The following is a 17832-nucleotide window of genomic DNA, read 5'->3' on the forward strand; positions in this document are numbered from 1 at the left end:
TCTTTATTAACTATTAAATCTTTTAAGACTAAGTACATATATTTCTTTTCTTGTTAAAATTAAACAATACAAACTTTTTATAGAAAATATAAAATGTCAGAAAAATCCAAGAGATAAGATATCTTTTATAAATAATAAATTATCCCATTTATCATTGGATCCACATATCTATGAAGCTATAATGGGTGTTGGTAGATGAATGCCCTTCCCAAAACTATCATAATCTTTTTCTTCAAGAGTCTCGTACAACTTAGAGCAATTTAAGTAAATAACTTATTTCTCTAAGTACATGCAGGTGTACACAAGAGGGGTGGTTTTGCTATCTCAATAAAAATAAAATGATATATAACATGATATTTAACAATAAATGTGACTTATCTTATCTTGGGTTATAGAGAATTCATGTTGGTTGAGCAAAATTCCTTAAACGTTATAAAAACTGGCCTGGCTACTCACCTCCTAAGAACAGATAGCGAATTTTGGAACAGTGGGATGAACCGAATGGAGACAACCTTTCCATTTTAGGACATGAGTAGCCATACCGCCCATATTTGAAACTTAAAGTATGTTGGGATCTCCAAGGTTTGATCTCCAAGTTTAACAATCCAAAAGTTTGTAAATAAGTTAAAGATATGATTCTTGTCCATCAAACCGACGTCTCTCCTCCACTGTCATCGTCCGAAGGGGATTCAATCTCTCTTGCCAGATCACACAGCAAGTCACGGAAATGGATGCTCTCCATGTTCTGTCCCAACAGATAAAGAACGAACCAATCTCCGTAGGCAAGCTTCTTGACAATGGTGTCCAGATATTCCGTTGGTGTCATACCGCTGATGGAACGCAGTAACATGTATCGACTATAACGCCAACGCATCAACACGAGACGGTAAACGAGTCCACAGGAGGTAGCTGCCACCAAAATCATAAACCAAAACCACAGGAACACGTATATCTTTTCATTTATGATGTTTAGAGGAAGAAGACAAAGGGCATCGTGATGCTGGACATCCCCGGAGGACCCAAATTTGTGGAATGTACATTTGGTCATGCGGGGGAACACTCGGATCATGGGATCAGCGCGGTCTTCCTGGTCAGTCTCCGAGAAGCGAATCACTTCGATGCCATAAGTGGTGAACTCACCTCCGAGGAACGTGTCCACGAAGTAGATTTGACCCACAATGTTGATGAGGTTAAGCAGTTCGCAGAATGCATACCTACTCGCGTACCACGAGTTCATATAAGTGCTCAGTCTGAAGTACTTGACGATCCGAAGACATTTCGTTTTCTTCTCACTCGAAGGCATCACCGGGAGGTTGAGGTTCTGCAGAAGTTGCTTCATCCTTTCTCCATCCCAGAACTTCCAGAGCTGACGGGGAAAGTAGAAAAAGCACGCCTGTAGGAACAGCATCAGTCCCACCCACTGGTAGTAGGCATGTTGCACGGTAAGATCGCCGGGAACTGCTTTGTCCACCCCCGGATAAACTACTTCTTCGCCCACGATCTTGGTGAGAGCCTTTGGCAAAGTAAACGTACCTTCAATCCAGCAGTAAGTGTTCAGTACTTGCTCCGGGATGTCGTCTCTTTGGATGCACTGGATAGGATTTCCGAAGAACTGGGTGCTCGTCACCAAGATACTAAAGGCAATCAGCATCAAAGACGTGGCCTGATAGTTTAGCCGAAACAGAGAGTTATCAATGACTGGAGTCCGAATCCTGACCAGATTAGCCAAGTTGCCCTTCAGAAATAACTTTTCCATGTTGTCCGAAATCGACTCTCGTGGAGGAACACCAATGAAGCAAATAAGTTTAACTTGTCCTGGATATTCTCATGACAGAAATGCGACCATCGAAGTGAGGAAATGCTCACGTTTCAAATTCAGTCAACCAAATGGGACGACTTGGAAACATTACACCGCAGACCACACTGGACTGTCCAAGCGGTAGCTGTACCCACTTGAGACAAAACTTCCCGACTGTCTGGTTTGCAGGCAGCCTTCACCCACACTGAAACAAGCAATCAAAGAGGTGTGTCTTACGGCACGCAATGTACCTGTTGTGTGGTGAGCATCTGAGCAGAACCGACAACCCTGTCTTGCGAGGACATTACCTGACTTGTCGGCAGCAGCAGCAGCAGCATCCAACCTTGGAAACACACTTCACGCTTTGCGCTCATTTCGCGGGAATGACGAAATAATTATTCGCCAAATAGAGGCACTTAAAAGGGGTGGGGTCAAATGTGTATTATGGATGGATGGAAAGTGTACAGGGATTCCCTTGTAAATCGAAATACATCCGTTGGAGTCAACGAGTGGCGAAACCAAAGCGGGTTTCATATCCTGTCAATCAAGATGTAGCCGTGTCTAAAATAATGTTTATGCTTTAAAACTGTATTGCGCGTGCGTAAAGGCTCTGTCAGGAACCTGTACATCTGATATACAATTCTGTTTAAATGGTTGAACAGCCAAAGGTCTTGTTTTTTTCTCTCTTTTTTTTTCCTATTAAAACGAATATCAATTTCGGTTGTTCTAAAGAATATGATTGAGCAAAGGATGTTCAATTAATCCTTACAAAATGCAATTTTGTTTCTCTACATAAATAATAACAAAAACGAGGGAATTTTCTCGCACAGTACACGAGTTGATGACATCAGTACTCAACGCGTGTGCGCTCAACCAGAACCTCAAGTATTTAAAAAACGCCTAAAAAAATTGTTTAGTAATGGCAAAAGAATGATTTGCGAAAACAAGGTTATACAGCATCTGCAAAAAAAAAACCTTTCACGTCACTTGTCCATTCCCTCTAACAGTTCTTCCTTGAATTTATTCAAAATACCCACTTCCACAACAACGGACGGGTTTTTTTTCCAACAATAAACCACCCACTGGTTGAAGAAAAACTCCTGTCCATCTCTCCTACAACCGACCTTCCTCAATTTTAATTTATGCCCCATTATGTGCATAGTCTGAGCAAGAGGAGAGGAAGAATCCCATCAGCATTGAGCTTGCTCAACCCAATCAAAGCCTTAAACACCTCAATGATCACCTCAGACGTGCTGCAATTTGCAGATGCTGGTGCTCCAGATGCTGCAATTTGCAGAATTAGGCCTTTCTTGGTAACAGCAATCATTTGTTCCCTTCACCTATCTTGTTGCTGTTCTTTTCACCCGTCCAACAGACTCACATCCTTCCTAAAACGAGGCCTCCAGACCTGTATTCAGTACTAACCAATGCCTTGTACAATGGGACATTCTCCTCCTTATCCCTGCTAGCAAAATTCATGTATATCATTGACAAAATCCAGCGAGCTCTTCAAGCATCCTGTCTGAACTGCTCAGAGTTTTAGAAAACAATGGGAACTGAACCTTGGGAGACAACGACACAGAAACTTGAGGTATTCTGCTAATAACATTGGCCGACCGGGCTAGCCGAGTGGGTAAAGTACCTGCCCGGCAACCCAAAGGTCGCGGGTTCGATTCTCGCCTTGGGCTTGGATCAAAGTACTGCAAAAACCTTGGGAGGTGCAATATGGCCACAGAAGCCGTAAAGTAGTTTGGTAGTTGTTGGCGCATCGCCAACAACTACCAAATCAATCAATCAAAGCTAATAACATTAACAGAATCCCCAAAGTTTCTGTAAATAACATTAGCAGAATCTCTCAAGTTTCTGTCAACCTTTGTGAATTGGGGATAGTCCACGGGGACCTTCCTCGAATCCAAAAATAAATCTATAACTCAATAGATTTATTTTTGGATAAGATCTTTCTTGTGTCAAAGATCTTACCAAGATAGTGCAACAAGCGCATCTTAATGGTTGGGCAGGTTACCACAAACGATTGATCTACTGAGTACCCTGTTCTCAAAGGTTGTTCCACGATAGCAATCTCTTACATTCTTCCTCATAAACGCATTTGATGTGCGCAACTGTGAGGTGGATCGTCACACTTTAAATAAAAAGGGAAAATGGAGCGCACGTGAGCCCCGTACAATATAGGACGCTGTTTTAACTTTTTCTCAGAGAAATATTGAATCTCCTGATTAAAATGTACCAAAGGCAAGGCTGTCTTCTGACCTCCTTTGAAAGGTTCAAACAAAGACAAAATGATATTCATATTTTCTAGAAACCAATCGAGGAATACAACCACCCCCCTCTCAAATAAATAGAGAACTTTTTTTTTGGGGAACCCTACTATTAACGAGCCCTCTCAAATAGGAGAGTGGCTAAATCTTGGGTTCGAGTCCGGTACAGAAAGTGAAGGAACTTTTATGGGTTTTTCGCATTGTTTTGGACCCAAGTGAAAACTCAAGATTATCATAATCATCCCAATTTACAGACTGATGCCTCATAGCCTCAGTTGCCTCGATGCAATTCAGAACAAGCGAACCCAGACCTCTTAATAAGGATGAAGTAACAGAGGGGGGGTGTCTGCTGGTGCCTGTCCATTTTTAACTCTACACGTACCTTCCAGATTTTATTTAAAGATCATTTCTCAGTCCAATGGATACATTGCCTTGTTTCTTTTCATCTCCCCTGACGAAGACAAAACAATTGCACCAACACCGGAAATAGAGCCACGAATGAAAAAACAAAAACCAAAAAAACAAAAAAACCCCAACATTTCCTGTTACAGGTGTCGATTGTATTGTGTGCAGAGAAGTGGGTGGAGAATGTCCGCTTAGGCAGGAAATTGAATGTTGATAAGTTGGGGTTAATACCAAGCCAATATTAAAACACGTCTAAGCACCATTAATGATTACTTTGAAGCCAAAAGTTAGCGGAACTAATAACAGCCAAAGAAAATGGATGAAAAACTAAGGGGGGGGGTGGCAGCAGTATTAAACACTGCCCTAATTAGACAAAGAGGGACGTTAAATACAACTAAAGTAGTTGTATAAGAAATTAGAGTATTATATTATGTACTTCTTTTGATATTATAACAATCCTTGATTATTTACACTCCTGTGCAAAAAATTGAGGCGACTACAGGAGGGGTAAAGAATAACTATTGTTATCCATTGAATGCCTTTATCCTTCTTGGAACTGATTCCATAGCCTTGAGATGACACTTTTTTGACTCATTGAAAAACATGGTCACCTCTACGCATGGTTGGCCCATCTCCATCTTTCCAACGATTATTTGTAGCTGGCAATCATCCAGATGGTGTCTTTTTGACACGTTATGTAAAATAAAACCGGTTAGAAAGGGGCCGTTAAAATTATGGCAAAGGTCTCTCTAAGTTTACGTACACTTTGATGCAAACAATAAAAGTGTAGCTTCCTTAACTTTTGCACATGAGTGTATACAAAGTGTAAATTAAAAGTTCTTAGAAAGGCATCTTCAATATTTTTTTTTTGTTTGTTTATTTCAAAATTCCGTTTAAATGCGGTTATACCGAACAAGGTTGAGCCCTGTTTCGTGTGATTTTAATTTAAAATAATTAAAAATAAATAAACGTATAAAAAAAAGGAAAATAAAATAATAGTTAAGTTCTTTCCGATATCTTAACAAAATGAATAAAAAAAATAAAAAATAATTAGTGTGTCCCATTTACTGCAGATGGCAGCACATTCTATGCAAAAGTTAAGACGCAATCCAAAAGCGTTGAAAGTAAATCTCTGTAAACATGGTGTTTCAGATATCTGCAACTAGGTCGAAAGATCTTGCAGGTCAAGGATGTGGAAAATGGCGACTGGTAATTCGCTCTTCCGTAATGGTTTCTCTTAATAGCTGCTTTACTACTAATATAGGGCATAGCACCATCTTGCATAAAAATTATACTCCCATGTAAACCACATTCATCAATCCCTGGGATAATTTTGTTACACAATAGGCCAACTTGCACCATTAATTGGGCACTTCGATTAACAGCTTCAAAGAAAAAGCCCTTAGAGCGTATGAAAGACAGAAAGATGTCTTTGATACGCTCTAAGGGCTATGATAATCCTATCCACTCTTGTAATAAAGTTCAGTTAAAGGTGCGTTATCTTTAGGCAATATTTTTAAAAGGACTTGACTACTCGGTTGATTAAACAGAATCCAAAGACCTGTTATTTACCTTTCACATGATCACTGCCATCCCCTTGCTTGCTATCTTCACATTTTCCCAAGGACCTTCACAATGTCTAGAAACTCGGAGTGATCAAGCCCGGTCCTAGACTCCTGTTACCACTCGCGTTGGAATTTATTGAGTACATTGCGCTGACAATGATTGGTTTTTGATCATTTATTTATATTTAGCCACAGAAGCGAAGTGCTTCTGTGGCTCTGCGAATATCGTTATGTCGGAAACGCTTGTCTTTCAGAGCTTTCTTTAGATGTGAAAACAGGAAGAAATCACACTGGGCTAAGTCGGGTCAATAAGGGGGATGTGGCAGAACTTGGCACTTATGGCAGTGATCACTGCTTACACAATATTAGCCGTATAGGGCCTGGCATTGTCTTGATGGAGAACCAAGGACCAAGGATAAATGCATTTAAGCCCCATCTGATATTATAATGAATCACATATCGCTATTCAATCTGTATGTCCGACATGATACTTGCTTCAAAACTAGCGCCAGTGTGACACGCGGCTAAAAAAAAATTTTTTTTTTTTCACGCAACACAAGTGTTTGAGCTAGTGTTGGTCTGCTCAGTAGCGATCAGGGAGAGCAGTGCCTCTAGCGGCAGTTATATTTGTACAAACCAACGTTTGTACAAATTTTATAATGAGGATTGTTGTTCGAGAATACCAGTTAAATGAATTTTATAACGAAATGCATAATATATATTTATATATGAGTAGAAATGCTGTGGGAATGATGGTAAGGCAGCAAGCGTCAGCGTGATACGCAGAGTCATTTGCATAATCGAATTGCCCGAGGGGCAATTGTTTTAGTAATGAGCATTTCATCCCCCTGACAGTGGCTGTTTTCAAAATAGAATCACGCAGCATTATGAGAAGAGTGGAAAGGCTTTTCTGTCTGCGTTTGGGGAAATCAGTTGCGAAGTGAGGAAGATGAAGATCTTTCTTTTGTTCTGAGTGCAATTATTTCTTTCAAAAAGAAAATTTTCTTTTTGTAGAAAAGTATGATCAAAACTCTCCACAGTGCTCAAAATTAACATTTCTTTCTGTGACATTAAAAAAAAAAAAAAAAAAACAGAGGAGCCAAATTAAATTTTAGTTTGTTTTCAAATGAAATAGAAAAATAAACTTCATTAAATTAAAATTTCAAATTATTATTTTGTCATTTAAAAGTTTTTAAATAAAAAAGTTTTTAAATAAAAAATTATAATATAATGAATATCAAAATATTATTTTTCTTATTTTATAAATTTTACAGGAATTTTTTGTAGAAAACGCCATCAAAACATCTAGAGAATTTAGACTATTGTCAAAATTATCACAGGTAATTTGGTCACGTGACACTTTCTGTCCCACTTAAGGAAAGAAAACAGGCGTTAAAATAAATTTTACTTTATTTTTCTAACAAAATAGAAAAATTTAACTCATTAAAATTATTATTTTTAATTTTAAAAGTTTTTAAGTAAAAAATTGTGGTGTAATGAATATCAAAATATTCATTCTTTATTTTAATAAAATAGAAAAATAAACTTCATTAAATTTCAAATTATTATTTTGTCTTTTAAAAATTTTTAAAAACTTATAGTATAATGAATATCACAATTATTGTTATTATTTTAGTCATGGAATCCAGTAGCACAGGCTCTTTTTCATTTATATTATTTTATTCACACTTTAGGGAAAAACACAAATTTTAAAATAAATTTCACTTTAAAAAACTTTATTTAAAAAATAAAAATATTATTTTTCTTATTTTATAAATCTAACATAACCAGAACTTTTTTGTATAAAAGACTATTTGAACGTCTCCAGAACTTAGAACTATTGCTCAAAATTATCACGATTAACGTGGTCACGTGACACTTTCTGTTACACTTTAGGAAAAAAAAAGGTGTTAAAATAAATTTTACTTTATTTTCTAATAGAATAGAAAATTAAACTCATTAAAATTAAAATTAAAATTACTATTTCTCATTTTGAAAAATTTTAAATAAAAAATTGTGGTATAATGAATATCAAAATATTATTTCTTTTATTTCATAAATCGGAATGGATAGATAAGAAGAATGCAAACTGTTGGAGTGAAATGACTATAGTTCGAATCCTTGTCAATAGATGGTGCTAATGATTACTCATTTTCTATTGGTTAAAGTTAAAATTTCTGGAGTTCAAAAACTATTTTTTGAACTCCAGAAATGTACAAAAAATAGTTTTTGAACTCCAGAAAACCAAAATTCCTAAGCCTAATTGACTCGTAATAATCTGTAATAAAATTGTTTATATTTTTTATTTGTTTTCGTTTTTAAAATTTTTACATTTTCAAAATAATATTAATAATTTATTTAAATATATTTAAATGAATTTCTGAATTTCAGATAAAGTACTAACATAAAGAGGAAAAAAAGAATAAAGAAATTATCAGTGGAAAGGAATTAAATGATAAAAATGTAATTTATATATTTAGTATGATATTATATTTATAATGAATTTTTAATTAATTTTTTAAATTAAATTATTTATGCTACATTAATAACATATGTTTATACAATATAATATTGTATTATAAAAATAACTGTATCGTTTTACCACAGTAAAGTTTAAATTGGCATGGGAGAAGCTTTGCATATTTAAATATATTTTTATTACAATTTAAATTTTATTTATATTTTAAATATTTTATTTAAATACTTATTTATATGAGATATTAAATTTGGATTTATGACTTAATTCTGACATATAATTTCGAATGGTTTTATAATACCATCATTATTAAAAAAACTCTTGATGAAAATTAAGTCTTCTTTTATTTATTAAGTGCCTGTACCTGTTGTGTGGTACAGTTCCTGATTTGATAGGGAGGTTCAAGATGTGGAGTATTACCCGGGAAAGAAAAGCTGAGGCAAACATTTTCCTCTAGAAGATAAGACATTATCATGATGATTAATATGGATAGAGTTAAGAACGTCCTCTTTGGTGAGAGGAATCTATCAGTTCCTGCTATATTGTAGTTGACGCCAACTGCAAAACGTTTCTAAATTTTTGGACAGTGAGGGTATATGGTAAAGTGTATATTAAAGTCTTTCTCAGATAATTTAACTTTAGAAAATATAGATAAGAAAATATAAGAATTTATTAAGATATATAAACGTAAACAACTTTTATCGATTATACTTTTATCTCACATAAGTTCAGGGCAGGAGGCAGAAGGTTGTGGTAAATGGTTATTCCTCAGATTGGGTTGATGTAAGAAGTGGAGTTCTCCAAGGATCAATATTAAACCACTGTTGCTCTTGATTTTCATAAATGACATCAACGAAGGGGTAGAGAGCGTGATGTTTAAATTTGCTGATGATGTAAAGATTGGTAGAGTAGTTAATGATCACCACCAAGCAAAACAGCTTCTTCAGAGTGACCTAGATAGACTTCAGGGATGGTCAGAAAATTGGCAGCTATGCTTTAATCCAGCAAAGTGTAAGATATTGCGCCTGGGGAATAGTAATCCCAAAATAACTTTTACACGTGATGGAGTTGAACTTAAAAGTGTACCATTGAGGGGTGCACTAGATCTAATAGAGAAATGGACTCCCTGGACGACATTCGACCTATCCCCGGTATCAACGTACCCCATTCTTTGGCAGGTGTTGCCTAAGCAGGCGGCAGATCTCAAGGATGTAGGTATGTGTGCAGTTTAAGATTTTAAGACATTGGCGATTTTGAAGAAAGAGTCCGTGTTCCATCGAGGTGTCAGAATATTTTGGAGAGGACAGCGTACACGAGACTGGTTCATTATCTGGTCTTCAGCATGGAGATTGTGATCCATTACCTTACTGTTGAAGAGGTGTGTGCGGGCGCCGTTTATTCACGCTGCTCGAGCCCTCACCTGTTGCAAAGTTTAATGGGATTTCCATCAGCTAAGATTCTTATTAAAGGGCGGTAATTGTAGAGCCAACTCCTCTTTTTCGCGTGCGAGCCAAGCTATTATTACCGAAGTTATTCGCTGTCCACGAGATCAGTTGCAGCGTATCTTTGTCAACACGTTGTGTAAACGGACTTCTAGCTGGTGAGGAAAGTTTCTCGCGCGTAATTGATTGAAGGAGTGTTGTCTTACCTGTGATGTGATTACGAAAATTTAATTACGGGGGTAGGATGTGGCTCTTTGAGTTCGGCTCCGTACTTGTCAATATGTCTGAAACGAAGTGTGGCAGATTCGCTTCATTCTTACATTGATTAGTTTAATACGCCGAGACTTGTTTGCCAATTGAAACTCTTCCTTCCTGGTTATTGTTAACTCAACCAACGAGAAAAAGAATTTTTCTCGCCATCTGAATGATTTATTTTTTAGTTGCTTGACTGTGCAGAATGTTGTCTAAAAATAATAACAAATAAACATTGACTGGATTCAGACCTAGGTCTTTTCACTCGGTGTGAGGAGGAAGGTGTGTATACCAACTGAGAGTAGACTAGATGTTAGCACCCAATCAATTAAGCCAATGAGGCATCAATCTTTTATTTGCAATTGAGTGTATTCTTCGGTTGATGGAAATACCACATCTCTCCACTGAGTCTGTCTAACTGAGCCACGCTGCGAAGAAAGCCCATAAAAATTCATCGCATCTTTGAAGAGATTCTAACCTAAGCCATTTCCACTCGGCGCAAGAAGACTGAGATTCTATCCACTGTGCTAGCTGTGAGGGTGTGCAACATTCAAGCTTACATATCGGGTGTGAATACTTTATTCTACAGACAGGATATGCTACTGATATGAGTAATAAGCTATGGTACCATTAAAATGGTAATTTGAATTTTTTTTGCCTGTGTGCTGGCCGAAATAAAAGTTCCTCCCGCTTAGATAGGATTCAAACCCAAGCCTTTCATGGGTTCGAGTCTTATGTGTACATGGCCAAGTTAGCCGGTGTCTGAAGATGTTTCTTTTATCTTGGAATCTTAGGTTTTTCATCCAGTAAGCCACAGAAAACAAACAACTATGCGGCAGTCTCATGGCCTTGGTGGGATCTTCACAAACAAACGCCCAACCAACTCTACTCAAGATCTCCACATAGAAACATAGAAGTATTGAGAAACTCTTTGGTATTCAGATCCAAATCGACGAAAAAATGACATCAACAGTGATGTCTATCAAATCAGAATACGCAAACTGAACGTGCAATTTACCTTCGTCTTCTTGGAAGGTATTGCTAATTTCTCTGCATATGGCTGCTTATCGTAGCTTGCTACAGTCATAAGTATTATCAAGGTTAACTTCAGTTTGCCCTGATGCCAAACTGTTGAACAATAGTCGAACGGAACATACACTGCCCTACCATTAATATCAGGACACCCCTCCATGAATGTGGAAACAGGTCATATGCACACAATACGTCACAGAACCTGCTACAAATATGCACGCTGGGCTTCGAACAGACATTTGCAAAAGTGGACATGCAAGATGACACGTTCAACAGAATGATCACCTCAACAAATGCTAGATGCCAATTAACATGGTATAAGGAGCGCGAATCCTGGACCGTAGAGCAGTGGAAAACAGTCCTATGGACAGACGAGTCGAGGTTCGCACTCTACCAGTCTGATGGTCGTTCCTGGGTGTGGCAAATGTCAAGGGAACAGTTCCTTCCTGATTGTATGTTGCGTTTGTGCAATCTAAGTATTGTTGTGTTGTTCAATTGTTTCTGGCTTCTTAGTCACCAGGAAGGCAATCGCTTAGAAAGCCTATTCAGGTGTCTGTGTACATCGCCGGGAGGTTGACCACAACTATGTATGTACCATGGCCCACCTTTATAATCTCGTACCGAATTCTCAAAGTGATAGGATGTGGTAGGATAGACGAAAATGAAATGAGAAGGCTAGAAAAACAAAAATCTGAGGAGGAATCTGCACAAGCAAGCCTGTTCCAGCAATGATCCTACACAAGCAAATATGTGAAAGAAATAATCCCTCCTCAGAGCCAGCGTGAGGCCAGCAGTGATTGCAGTGGAGAAAAGGCCCAAAAAGAATTCAATAGGATTCAGCAGACAGAGTTGTACGTTGGCAGCAGACGACAGTGTAGCATTGTAATCTAGGTAACTTCTTCAGTTGGAAGACTTCAGAAGAGATGGAAGTCGGAGCAGAGGAATCACTGGAGTCTCGAGAAAGCGCAATATGTTTAAGGCCGGTAAATTTCTTTCAAGAAAAGTCCTGAAGAAGGTTAAACATCGCCTTTAAAGAAGAGAAAGTAAATGTCATACCAGGGTTACCCGCAATACGAATCATCTGCCCAATTGGGTTATGTTCGTGAATTGAGTCCGTTCTCTGGTCCATTTGCATGTTTTACTGGATGAAAAACCCGAGTTTCTGTGGGAGGGGGGACTTGCTCTCTGCTCAAATCTACTAACTCAGCCAAGGAATGAAAACAGTCCACAGCAGGTGAAACAGGCCCACGGGCTTTTTCCACCATGTGGAAAGGATACAATCTACCAACTGTACTACACATAAGGGCGAAGAAAAATTAAATATGATTCCAAGCTTTTAGTTGGAGTGTAGACTCATATTCTTAGCAGTCCCAACAACCTGATTAAGTAGGACAGTTGGTAGGTAAACTGACCTAAATAATAAAAAAAGTTCTTAATAAAATTAAACATTTAAGGAGACAAGGTTTATAAATATTCCTGGTTGGAAGCTTCAAGTGCTCATCTCATTTAGTAGTAAGTATGTGGTAGGTAATCACCAAAATGTGTGCTTATGGAATGATACAAAGATTACTATCTCTGTCCATTCCAGTTAACAGTAAATTAAACTGTGATGTCTTCGTTTGGAGATGAATTCAGAACTCGATAGCGCAATACGGAAGTCAACAGCGCGCTTTGTTGTGTTGTGGGGTGACTAATCAATATTAAACATTCATAAGTTGGATAATCAGTGGGTTGTAACCCTTTGTTGACATTGGATGTCTGCTAATGAAGATTCAGACTGTTGACAGAAATCTCGCGTGTATGCTATTATGGTGAAGCGCTGTGAATTAATACAGATGGCCCAACAGACTTGATTCGGGTCTGGGAGATATCCAAACATACCAGTAAAGTTTTCAAAACACCAATGAAACCGATTAATGGCTTCTGGACAGAGTGGTTTGCTCGAATAATTATACACAGTTGCCTAACAAATGAATGAGAGTCCATTATATTTTATGAACCACGTCAAGAGTGATTTAGTACAAATTAACAGCTTCGAGGCAAGTGTAGTCCATCAGATCATTCAATATGTTTAATTCTCAAGTAGGTTGTGTGGCAGATGATAGCCTTAATATGCAAAGGCAACGGTTTGTCTTCTGGCCTGTTTTTTTCCATTGGAGGAAAATTAGGAAAACACAGACCCCAAAGATTTAGGCAACGATTTTAAAGTACCATTTTATCCGAACGCCTGAATAAGGGAGAACATAAGAAACAAATAAGGGTTAAGTGATCTCAAATGCCAAAATTTGTGGCTATAGAAACATAATTAGAATCTCGGAGAGGGTTGAACGAATTTTTGTGAAAAATCCGTTCAACCATCCCCGAGACCGATTAACTCGGCCACAATCTGTACAAACCCGAGACAAACTCCTCCATTCTTCATGGGATTCAAGCCCAAGTCTTAACTATGCACTATGAAAGAACAGCGATCGTACAGCTATGCAACCAACGAGGGTGAATCCATTAACTGGCTTATTAGAAAAGTGATCAATTCAAAGAACTCAAAGTATGCCATTTATGACAAATATTCACTTGTCATAAAAATGGTTGCTATGGGATCCTGCATCTCATACCGTTAGTGAAGCTAAAGGGTTGTGAGCCTAAAAAATACAAAAACAGAGAAAACGAGAATGCATTGGGCTGATTGGAAAATTGATCTACACTGTAACTGTCCTTATCCAGGTCGCAAATACGACAAATAATATTCTTTCTTTTGTTTTCAATTCTGCGTGTTTTACGAGATGTTTGTACTGGTATCTGGAAATAGCGGAAGACAAGGTTAACAAAACGGAAATCAATTTTCCAAATGCCTTTCTGCAGGCTTCGAAACTAGAAAGATTCCAAGGTGAGAACCAACCCACTCTTATGGCTTGGAGAAAATACTTTGCTTTTTCATCACTTTCAATATAGAGTATTGTTTCAGCTTCGAAAGGAAAAATGAAAGTTTTCTGGTAAAGGCGGGTGCTCATAAGAAGTTGCTTAACTTCAATTTATATCTTCTTATGCAAAATTTAGAAACGACTTCCAGTTTATTCCAACAAAAATCCAAAAGGTTTATCCTTTTCTTTTTTGTGAAGAAATGATAATGGCAATGTACAATATTTAAAAACAATTAAAAACAGTCCAGTTAACAAAAAATTATACTGATAATTATATTTTACGTAATGTTTATACTGTCCAGTCAAAATATTATAACCACTCCCATGATTCCGCAATCAGCCGTTCCTCCCTGCTTGGTGGATATAATACTGCAGGTTCGTGACGAAGCGGTCCATGCCTTGATCGACACGGGCTATGGACGTGACCTCATGGACTTCGAAAAACGCATGATTGTCGGGTAGCTGTTGTGGCGCGGCAGAAACTGTGGATGTTGTGGGCTGTTTGCAACGTATGCCCTTGAGAGCAGGTATTGGTACTTTGAAAACAACTAGTTGATTCCAACTCGAGAATTTCTCTTTTGGTAGTTACTCGGGCTTGTCGGACTACTTCCAACGATGCACAAGTACTTTCAAATCGAGAACCATTGGACCTGTTAGTAACGAACAGCTGCTTGGTGTACAACCAAAAGAAATTACTCTTGGGACACGGTGGGCATAAGTTCACGCCCATAAAATGAGAGAGTTTTCAGCAAGAGTGGTATTAAGGATGGAAAGATTTGGCAAGAGTGGTATTAAGGATGCCACCATCGTTGGGATGAGTCCGACAAAGGACGAATTGCTTATGCTGTGATGCCTGGGGCCGGAGATATGCAGAAGGCCAGAAAATGACCAACTTTAAGACTGCGATTGTCAAAGGTTGAAAGCTCAACATCAGTAAGTGGGACTGATGCCAGATCAGACCTCTATTTATGGCGAGCTCTCAGCCTATGTCGCCCCTGCCAACGGGCAGTAATTCTACAACTATGCCTGACTGGTACAGGTGCTGGCAGGGGCTAAGTGATTAAATATATTTTTAGAATTTTGGCTTTATAGCGCCTTTTGAGTTAAACATCATGATGATGATGGGTTTTAAGCGGGTAACCCAGTGTTTTTAATCTCCATCCTCACCACCAAGTAGAAAAGGCCCAGGTTCGAATCCTGTCAATGAACGAGAAACGTTTTTGGGCTTTTTTTTATTGTGGCCGAGTTAGTCGGTCTCAGGCGTGTATCTAGTGAAATTTATAGAATTTATGTGTAGTTATTAAACCTATTCAAAAGTTATAGTATAAATAATATTAACTTAACTAGCCTAATTTATTAATATTTATTTTATTTTAACTTCTTCGCATAATATTTAAACAATTTAAATTTATTTACATCCATTTTATAGAAGTTTGAAATGAAAGGAAATGACATGTTTGCTTTCGAAAATTAACCCCAATGAATTCAAGTATCCGTTCGCCATAATTATTCACGTGACTGCCTTTGCGTGACGGTTGCCATGGCAAATGCTTTCAAAGTGCCAACGATACGGTTACCTGGGCGGTGAGATCGATGGTAACTACAAGAAATCCTTTGAATTTCTCGACTTAATGTTAAATGGGTTACTTGTCACTAAAGGTGTCTCACAATAGTCCATCGCCCCCACAGGTTTAGGAGTTGTGTTACCACTTTTCCAACTAATGAAAATTTATGGAAGTTCGTTCATGCGGATGAAACGAAAAGCAAGATTTTAGATTGGTGTAGAAGAAGCCTTTTCTTGTGTTTTTCTACAGGTCCATTAAGGACAACTTTGGGGACAACAGGGTGACATTTGAGTACTCGTATATAATGTACTTTGTACGTTATAACACGCACACTAACTAAGCCTAACGGTGTTAAGCCTAAACTCCATTGATGGCAATGTTTAAATGATATTTAAATTCAATTCTGATTGTATTATAAGATGGGTAATATAATTTAAAATATTACGCGCACGTGGTATAATGCTGTCATCTGCTAAAAAGCGAATCATTCGCTGGCAGATCGATAGACAGAATACGTGAAGTTTCTCACATTCGGCAAAACGTTAAAGGTCACAGGTTTAATATTTGGTTTTTGAGAAGTTTTGAAAGTTTTGCTACGCTGGAGCTTTATTGATCAAAGCTCGATGGGGTAAAGAGGACGAAGACACCTTGTTAGGGGGAATGTGGCACCGTAGAAAAAAAGATGAAGGATTTAACTGCGGGCTAAAAGATACAAACTCTTTTAGTGGTAGAAATTGCTGGTTTGAAACCATTTTTATTGACTTTTTACTCCTGGTAATCCTGACGTGGTTTTTACCATTTTGACTGAACTGAAGTAGATGAGAAATTCTATTTTTTTTTAACAATGGACTCCGTTTCTTCATGTTCAAGAGGATGGATAATGGAAGTGGCATTCTTGTGATTAATAACACTCGTATGGACAATGCTTTCTATTAACCACTCCAGGCGCTCTCAATACACATCAGATGTACACTGAGGACCGTGTAGTTTTATAATAACGCTCGTTTTTGGTAGACAATTTTTTTTTGGCCCACTAACGAAAGATTCCGAGTTACTGCCTGCAATCACAAAGAGCTTTATTCGCCCTAAAGCCAAACAGTTTAAACTTCTCAGTGAGTGGCCAGGTGCTTTGTCATCACAGGCCTCGCAGTCGCTTATTATTCTAGCTATCGATCAGTCATTTCCCCTGGAAACGCTGCTCTCCCTGTCTGTGTAACAGAGGATTGAGACGGATGGTAAAAGCCTCACACTGTGAGACTCTATTTGAGCATTGAATAAGGAAAAACTACTGGTGCATATCGTATCTCTTAGGCAATTAGGAAACCCCAAAGATAACAAACAATTTTGTTCAACTCATCGGGATTAAATCGTTGTACCAAAGGAACATTCTATTTTTGTTGATATCGAATTCGATTTGTAAGACCTCTTTCTTACATCCTATGGATATCCAAGATTTGATGAGAAAGTTCGGTGAGTGTTGCTCTAAATTACTTTTATTCAATGGTTTCATCGTTTGGCTCATAGCATACACTTGCATGTTTTTTTAAATCTCTAGGCTTCATTGATGGTGACTTGGTGGAACAAATTCTGTGAACACCATCCGTACGTTGTCAAAAAATCTTCATGTAGTTTTGAGCACAACTCCTTTTTGATCTTTATGAATGCTTGAAGTTCAAGATGCCAACGAATTGATTTTCATTCTGTTAAACTGAATAAAGCTTGCAAATAGGTATTATGGAGGCCACAATTGGTGGGCAGAGTTCCATGGAGACTAGAGGCTCTCATAAAGGCAAAAGGATTCAGCTCATTTTAGTTATTAGTTTTCCTGTAACTTTTTCAAATGGATCCGGTTAGGACTTTCTGGAGACCATTGTATCAATGAACATGGTAAGGGTACATCTACAGTCACAAAAGAAAGATCTCTCTTGTAACCTTTATTTATTCTAATAATAATGGAGATATTATTAATTATTCTATATCTGCTGCCTATAAGCGAACCTCATGAGATCCAGGGTTCTGATATTCCACAAGATTTTACAATATTCCCAATTTAGTTTACTCAATCCCAAAATACTCTGCAGAAACTCCCCCATTGAACTAGTA

At 37.8% G+C, this 17832-nt stretch overlaps 1 protein-coding gene across 1 annotated transcript; it reads right to left on the bottom strand.

Moving 5' to 3' along the window:
- Positions 1–231: 231 nt before the first annotated feature.
- On the bottom strand, positions 232–2080 carry LOC150087797 (innexin inx2-like). The gene has a single exon (XM_090370421.1). It carries the CDS (start codon positions 1754–1756, stop codon positions 647–649), a length of 1110 nt encoding a protein of 369 aa, XP_090226547.1. The 5' UTR covers positions 1757–2080; the 3' UTR covers positions 232–646.
- Between the last annotated feature and the right edge of the window lie 15752 nt (positions 2081–17832).

This window comes from Mastigoproctus giganteus, chromosome 3 (assembly GCF_048544385.1).
Source record: "Mastigoproctus giganteus isolate SK-2022 chromosome 3, ASM4854438v1, whole genome shotgun sequence".
Taxonomy (NCBI): domain Eukaryota; kingdom Metazoa; phylum Arthropoda; class Arachnida; order Uropygi; family Thelyphonidae; genus Mastigoproctus; species Mastigoproctus giganteus.

Excerpts from the sequence above, each read along its gene's own strand:
- LOC150087797 (XM_090370421.1), bottom strand. The coding sequence starts at position 1,756 with ATGGAAAAGTTATTTCTGAAGGGCAACTTGGCTAATCTGGTCAGGATT.